Source organism: Rhagoletis pomonella, unplaced genomic scaffold (genome assembly GCF_013731165.1).
Source record: "Rhagoletis pomonella isolate Grant_MI unplaced genomic scaffold, Rhpom_1.0 Rhpom_scaffold_01942, whole genome shotgun sequence".
Classification (NCBI taxonomy): domain Eukaryota; kingdom Metazoa; phylum Arthropoda; class Insecta; order Diptera; family Tephritidae; genus Rhagoletis; species Rhagoletis pomonella.
The window spans coordinates 18742-27203 of record NW_023460496.1 but is presented as its reverse complement, the minus strand read 5'-3'; the positions used below and the strand labels follow the sequence as shown (position 1 = coordinate 27203).

Here is an 8462-nt window from a genome sequence, read left to right as displayed (position 1 = left end):
TCATCTTCATCTTCATCTTCATCTTCATCTTCATCTTCATCTTCATCATCATCTTCATCTTCATCTTCGTCGTCATCTTCATCTTCATCTTCATCTTCATCTTATCTTTATATTTGTTTTTGATTATCTTCTTGTCTTTGCATTAGTCTCTTTTCCCGCCCAATTGGCGTTTAACGCAGCTATTCGTTTTCTATACCCGTCATATGCTACCTGTACCGTGGCGTTAAATATTTATCGCAAACATAACGGAGCTATAATAATAAGATTTGCTTCAATAATTTGAGTTTAACTTTTTGAACAGGTAGTCACCGCCTTCAGACACCTCAAAAATATTTTAATTGTGTTTCTGTAAGCTCTTTCTGTACTGTATAGTATTTTAAGCGTAAGACTTTTGTATAGTTTAACTAAATTTTACTTTTGAAACAGGTGGCAACCCTCCTGCATTTAGCTAGAAAATACAACTTATTCAAAACCATTTCTTTTGATACCGATATTGGGATAATTCGTTTAACTTAATAAATAATTTGAATTCGATTTTCATATATATGGCAACTCTTTAAAAGACTAAAACCATACTGCACATCTACAGGTCAAGCTCTTTCATGTGACACCTCATTTTTGAAAATCGTACGAACGATACAGATTTTATGACGTGGTGTTAAATATTTAACGCAACCATCTCCGAACTCGATTAAGAAGTTTCACTTCAACAAGGCTGGTAGAAGAAGTTATTTGAAACGAGTATTTACATACAATATTTAAAAACTTTAGCCTTGAATTTCTTCATAAATTCCACCTTTGCAAATTTCCATTTTAAATTCAGTATTTATGACCCCTTGATTCCGCATTCATAAATCCCAGCACCGTTGTTGGTCTCCAAAAAATCACTTTCACACATTTTTTTCGCCTTGGCACCACAGCCAACTGTGTAAAAAGCGAATCCAATGGTTTCATTTTTCAACACACAATTTACTGGTTAAACGTGCCAACTATGACAACCCTTGCAACGCTTGTACCACTGCATCCACCTACTCCTATCCCGTCTCACCATCGTCTTTCCACACACATTTATGTATGTATAAAGGTAGGTATGTATGTATGTATGTTAGCACAGAGCACAAAATCCATTTCTCCATTTGTCGCCATATTTTCACGCTTCATTGCCATTTAGACTAAGACAAATTTTCACACTTTTGGTTTTGAATTTACTATTTAATTCCTTTGTTTCCTCTTTCCTCTAATTTATCGACTTTGCTGCGGAACTGCGAAATAGGCAATATGAACAAAAAGTGCATCAAGCCGCCAAGGCGTTCATCAAGCTCGGACTGGAGCCGCATCACTCAGTGGGTGTGCTATCCTTTAATTGCGCCGAATGGTTCTACTCCGCCATGGGTGCCATACACGCTGGTGGTATTATCGCTGGAATTTATACGACTAACTCAGCGGAGGCTTGTTTCCACGTTTTGGAAAATTCGCGTGCACAAATCGTCATTGTCGACGAGTCCAAGCAAATGGATAAGATTAAAGAGATTAGAGATAAGTTGCCACATTTGAAAGCGGCTATTCAAATACAAGAACCATATGCGCCGTATATGAAGAAAGAGGATGGCTACTATAGGGTAAGTTTGGAGTGGCGCTTTAAGCTTTTTAAAGCTACTAATTTTGTCTTCTCTACCCTGCGACGTAGTGGTCGGAAATTGAAGCAATGACGGTTGCTGATGTCGAGGAGGAATACAAGAAGCGTCTGGAGAATATTGCCATCAACCAGTGCTGTTGTCTGGTATACACGGTAAGTAATTAGTTGTGGTAGATTAAAGAGGCGAACGCTAAACTCAAACGATTTTTTAAGTTTTGCGTTTGTTTGTACATGGAGCTTATGTTATGACAGACAGTACTTCGTACGCCCGCATCCAAAACCAAATTGCTTCTTAGTTAAACGCATGAGTTACCAATTGCTTCCTACACACTTATCAACCTCGCTAATCGTATTCTTTATTTTGCTTCCCTTCTTTCTCTCGTCGTGTACAGTCTGGTACAGTGGGCATGCCCAAGGGCGTTATGCTTAGCCACGACAACCTCTACTTCAATACGCGCGCTATTACCAAGTCGCTGCACAATATTATCGCCGGCGCTGAGGTGGTCGTCTCCTATCTGCCGCTCTCCCATGTGGCCGCACAGACTGTGGATATTTACACAGTAGGTTCCATAGCCGGTTGCATTTACTTCGCCGACAAGGATGCTTTGAAGGGCACACTGGTGAAGACACTGCAAGATGCGCGCCCCACACGATTTATGGGTGTACCGCGTGTCTATGAAAAATTCCAGGAACGTATGGTGGCCGTTGGCTCGTCGAGTGGTGGTTTGAAAAAGGCGCTCGCCAGCTGGGCTAAGGGTGTGACGCTGCGTCATTACATGGAGACACATGGGTGAGTTGGGGGGGGTTGTATTTTTATTTATATTTACCAAAGAGAGCCACGTTATGTGTGGGCATGTGTTACTGTGTAGTTTTCTCGGTTGATTAATGTACGACACGTTACTGTCATTTACTCGCTTAACTGGTTGGCGTTGTCTGATTGCCGGTCGGGCAGCTTCAATGTCTGCCACACTGTATGATGGAATGGCTATCGTTTACCCGTTAACATGAGTGGTGTTTAACATTTAAGCGTTGAGTAATTGCGCTTAATTAACACACCGTCAGCTGTGCTGTGGTGAGTATAATGACATAAGTGAACTGTCATCTAGCAGCCAGTAATGCATGAGTTGAGTTGTTTGCCCGCTGTCCTTAATCGATTGTCAATTGTTGAAAGGAAAGTTGAATGGGTTTAGAAAAATGGTTTAAGTTCAAGTGAACATAGGCGGGTTGGAGTAATGTTTTTGAGGTGTTGAGAAACAATTTAGCTAAAAGTTGGCAAATGACAATTATATTCGATATTATCATCTTAACCCTTTCGGTGCAAGTGTCCAATATATCGGACAAACTTATTTTTGTGCTTAAAGCTCTTTTCTCGTAAATAACAACATTTGTGGTTAAAGGAACAGTTGTTTGGAGCAAAATATATCATTCTTCTTCACGCAGTTTCTCTATTTGTTTTTTTTTTGAAGCGTCAGAAAAGTCGATAGTGAACAGTGGAATATATTGGAAAAAATTAACCACGCTTCGGTGGAATTTAAATATTATATAAAGTTTCGATAGATATTTCGCCATAGAAAAAATAAAATTAATTGAGATCACTTCCCATTTTACAAACCAGCGATACCACAGCTTTCCATTATAATGTGCGCTGGATAACGGTGAAGCCGACAGATTTATTAATTTTTTATTGAATTTTTTATGCTGAAAGGGTTAAGCATTTTGTGAGTTTATTACTGATATCGATAAAAAATTTCAGATAAATCGAAAATTATGCTATTAGCAAGCCTTTTATGAACGTTAGCGAACATTATGTAATCGACAAATTGAAAAATACTAAAATGGCTAAATTTACCGGCTGCACAATTTTTGTTAGCCGCGCAGAATATTTGTACTTATACAATTAGGTACTGTTAAATTTATTGACAACAAAACCGAAAATTTATCGATAATATATCGATAACATATCGATTAATATTTCGATATATCGTCGATAAAATATATAAATTCGTTTCTGCATTAAAAATGAAAACGCAGAAATTCCGATGTTGATGAAAAATTGATTACAATATCCTTCTATTCGAATATGTGTATCGACAATGATGTCGATAGATACAAGATTAATCGATGTAGGTAAATATACGTATGTAACGACATATTTATCGATGCACTTATTACTATCGGTAATATTTTCGATAACTAGTAGATAAAAATATTGATAAATTTACTAGCATATAGAAAATAATATCGCTGAAAGTCGACTACGATATCTTTATTTTCTAATATTTCGATAAAAACGCCGTTAGTACAAATATTCGTAAGCATACCAACGCACATAACGATGTACATATGCATACATTTGGAAGGAGAAAATTTTGAAAAGGCTAATTGCGGCCTATATATGTATATGGAGCGTAGCTCAACTCGGGTTATTTTTCTATCCTTCTTTTCCATCGTTTTTACGTATTGGACATCTTAACTTTCTTATTGAGCACTGAGATTTTTTTGACCATAATTTTTCTTGCGAGAGAAGCTTTTTAAGGCTTTCTATAAATTGAAGAGACGCATTTGGCCAAATTCATTCGCTTCGCAAATGATAGTACCACCCTAAAAGCTCTCTTTGATCGCCACTTGCTTACACAATCGTTTCTAATACGGTCTCCCAAAAAGGAACTGCTTCGCCACACAGTAATAACCTTGTTCATAACTTCATCTGTGTTCTTACTGCTGTTTCTATTGTGTTGATTGGTGACCCTTACTTACTTCGTTGACTTTCGATACAAGAGTACCAATGTGATTATCGAGTATGTTCTTTGTAGTAGTATATGGTCTTCAACCATCTCTGCTATTTGTTTCCTTTTCAAACGTGACTTTTAAGGACTAGTTTTTGGCTTTTTGGACATGTATGAGGACATCACCTCAATCACCCAATCTCAACAAAGATCGTCTTCAACCGAATCTCTCCTTTGTTTTAATAGAGTACGCTATTTGTAAATCAAAGTTTTTGATTTTGCAAAAGGTCCCGTTAATGGTTTAGATCTTATTCTTATTAATTTGATGATGTTTTTTTTTTATCAGGTAGTATGTCATAGCTCAAAAAAGAAGTAACCATTTTACCACTCCAATTAATCTATTCCAAGCATATCTGCCCTCCCCCGTAGCACCTTTGTCCTCGTGTCGCAGTACTTACATATGGTTTTTCTATTTTCTATAAACTTTATTAACCTTTCTTTCGTTTTATCCCCTCCACAGCAAAGGCCCCGGTAGCTTTGGATATAATATCGCTAAGAAGTTGGTTATGTCCAAGGTGAAGCAAGCGCTTGGTTTCGATCGTGTTATTACACTTGTCACCGCTGCGGCGCCCATGTCACCTGAGACCAAGAAGTATTTCCTCAGCTTAGATTTGAAACTCTTGGATGCTTTTGGTATGTCGGAAGTTGGTGGTTGCCATACAGTATGCGCTCCAGATACACAACCGCTCAATTCGATTGGCAAAACGTTGGCTGGTTGTGAAACGAAAATCATCAACAAAGACGAAAATGGACACGGTGAGGTGAGTGAGCAAGAAAAAGCGAATCACCAAGTTACATATACATATATCTGGCCATTATTAAATATTCAATTGGAATTTTAATCTTTCTCAACAGATTTGCATACGCGGTCGACACGTTTTCATGGGCTACATTTACAACAAAGAGAAAACCGTTGAAGCGCTCGACGAAGACGGTTGGTTGCACTCTGGTGATGTGGGTTATATTGACGACAAAGGCCACATCTATATCACAGGCCGCTCCAAGGAGATCATCATCACAGCCGGTGGTGAAAATATACCACCAGTGCATATTGAGAATTTGATAAAGAAAGAATTGGAAGGCATATCGAATGCCTTCTTGGTGGGTGAGCAACGCAAGTATCTCACTGTGTTGCTGACAATAAAGGTTTGTTTGATATCTTAATATCTTCGTAACAAATTTTGATTTTAAATTTTTCAGACCGAAATGGATATCGAAACTGGCGCGCCACTCGACGATCTCTCGCATGAGTCGCTCACATGGGTGAAGAGTTTGGGTGTTGAACACAAGACATTGAGTGAAATTCTGAAGGCTGGCCCCTGCCCCAAAGTGTGGAAATCTATTGAGGATGGCATTAAGCGTGCCAACAAGCTGGCCATTTCCAATGCGCAGAAGGTGCAGAAATTCGCAATACTGCCACATGACTTCTCCATTCCAACGGGTGAATTGGGTGAGCACAATAACTATCCTAATACTATTTTCCAATCATTTTTTAGTGGAAACATTTTAAATTGCGATTACTTCATTTTTTTTTAGGTCCGACTTTGAAGGTGAAACGTAATGTTGTCTCCAAACAGTATGCCGATATCATTGAAGGCCTTTATGCTTGAGTTATGTATGTAACTTGAGTTTTGGGAAGCATAGTAGTACAACCGAGGCTGTTCGTAATTCCTACAAATTTGCTGAATTAACATTAAAATAGTTAGAGAAAGTTATATCTAGAGAAATTACTAACAAAAAAGGCATACATAAGAAAGAAAACGAGTTTGCCTATATTACAACAAAAATTGCCGGGCTGTATAGTAGAATTAAAAAAAAAACTAACAAATTTACTATATCTATAGTATATGACTTATGTAAGTTTAGTTTCTTTAGCCAATAAAGCAAAGCAAGTTTGTAATATTTACATATACATAAAGGATCTTAAAGCTGAATTCTTAACCGCTGTATGCTGTTCATTTTGTGAATTTCTATTTACAACAAATTTCTTGTTATTTCTAATTATCCTGCCTACATATGTACATATATGGCCTACTTCAATGCTAATTTTTAAATGAACTTGATTTTAGAATGTGTTTAACAACAAGGATTTTATATGAAAATTCACATAAACATACACATACTTACAAGGACAACATACATACAAACATATGTACCTACCTACATATACATATAACTATGTAAATAGATTTCATTACTTTAGCTTTAAAAGAAACTGTTATTGTACAATGAAACCTAGGAAAACATTCGCTGAAAATAAAATATAAAACAAGTACTGAGAAAAAGTTGTAATCTGTTTTTTAATTTTATTTTTTAATACATATCTAAATAAAGTGCTGTCATCGAACATTTAAAGGATTGGGGAAGTGTACGCGAGAACTTCTGCACAGAATAATACAGAAGTGGTTTACTAATTAAATGCACAATGAAAATGGTGTACACCGCCAAAATATATGCCAATATTTTTGATTTTTGATAGAACTAGTACACTGCAAAAAACTCTTGTGAAGAAATAAATTTTAAAATAATTTTCAACCCCGGTTATGAGATGATTATAATTATAGGTATTAATTAATATGGTAATCGAAATTGATGATGGAAGATAACTACTTTAACAGAAACCGTCACAGTGAGTATGCTTTTCAACCCGCATAACAACAAAGCAACAAAGCGGTGTGCTATCCTAATGACCTACAGTGGATAAGTTAATCATATTTTTCGAAAAATTTTGGGTATGCAGTTTTGTAGCCCATGCAACTTTAGTATAATAAAGTTTCGAGTGTCTACAATATGTCGTTGATTTTTGAAATGTTTGTTTTTTTTTTTACACGGCGCTGCGAATTTTCTTCTAAATAAAAATTTTGCCGAGCATACTTTGAAAAAGCATGACACTGTCAACAAATAAAAAAATAGTGTCTAAAAATATTATTAACTTATCCACTGTAGGTCATTGGGATAGCACACCCCTTTGTTGACATGTGTTTTTTTTTAATTTGTATAACATTTTAAAATTAATATTAAACAATCAAAAGAAAATTCTACATACTGAGCATCAAAAGGGTGTGCTATTCAAATGACTGAGAGTGTACACACAACTACGGTACTCTCATTACCATATTTACATGTTTTCTCATTTGCTCTGCGCGATGAATTGCTAATTTTTTTTTTGTATGCTCTAACCAGTGTTGCCAGTTAAACCTTTTAGAGGCTAGATCTAGCTTTTTTTTCTTTTCCGTTTAGATTCGAAATTTAGAATTGAGCTTTGTGGCTTTTTTATAGCATTTTTTTATTTTCAAACTAGCAGGTTTTTTAAGGACAATTCGCCACAATATTTGTAAGGGGACTAAGTTATTGTTACGGTTCAGTTTTACTTGAGGAAATGTTAAGAGAATATCACCCGGCAGCATCGCTCCGTCCGACGAAAATTTTTCAGCGAACTCGTTCTGTTTATACTTTAAAAGTTTTTTCACTGGAAAAGCATGTTGTTTCTTAGAACCCCGCACCCCACGGGGATGACTTCAAGCACTATATCGTGAGGGAGAAAGGTAGTTAGTCGCCGCTGCTATGCCACAGCTATTCGGGGTCCTTAGCCCTTTCATCGCCTCAGCTATTCTGTCACTTGCTGCCGACCATTTTTCGCTACTTCGTAGCATAGCCTCCACGATTGACTCAGGCGTTAAAATCTCGTCAGATATGCTGCAAAGTTTGCATCAGCTTTTTTACTTTTACTTTTACCGAAATGAGTTTGAATGATTTGGATGTTTTCCAATCATTCATTTACATTCTTCCATTTGAAGGTAGAAAATATAAAACAAAATGTATATTCATAACATACAAAATTCCAAACACTGAGTGTTTTGTATGTGAACGCAAAGAATGGCACATGGATATCGCTAATATGCAAATGTGTTGGTTTTTATTGAAAATTTTGTAAGTGTATTGGAGAATGCGTTAGGTCGTTCTTGCTGGGATGTCTGTCTGTATCTACATTAGGGTGGTCCAAAAATTTTTGTCCAAAAAGTAAAGTCGGAATTTTTATG

The 8462-nt window shown here is 36.6% G+C and overlaps 1 protein-coding gene across 1 annotated transcript in view; it reads left to right on the top strand.

The window, feature by feature from the left end:
* The window catches only part of LOC118752895 (very long-chain-fatty-acid--CoA ligase bubblegum-like), an 11672-nt gene extending 5430 nt beyond the window's left edge, over positions 1-6242 (top strand). The window contains exons 2-8 of the mRNA XM_036487745.1: positions 1274-1619; positions 1688-1789; positions 2029-2426; positions 4883-5183; positions 5278-5568; positions 5623-5872; positions 5959-6242. Of these exons, the coding sequence (XP_036343638.1) occupies positions 1274-1619; positions 1688-1789; positions 2029-2426; positions 4883-5183; positions 5278-5568; positions 5623-5872; positions 5959-6032 (1762 nt within the window). The 3' untranslated portion in view covers positions 6033-6242. The remainder of the gene's footprint in view (positions 1-1273; positions 1620-1687; positions 1790-2028; positions 2427-4882; positions 5184-5277; positions 5569-5622; positions 5873-5958) is intronic.
* Positions 6243-8462: the final 2220 nt, after the last annotated feature.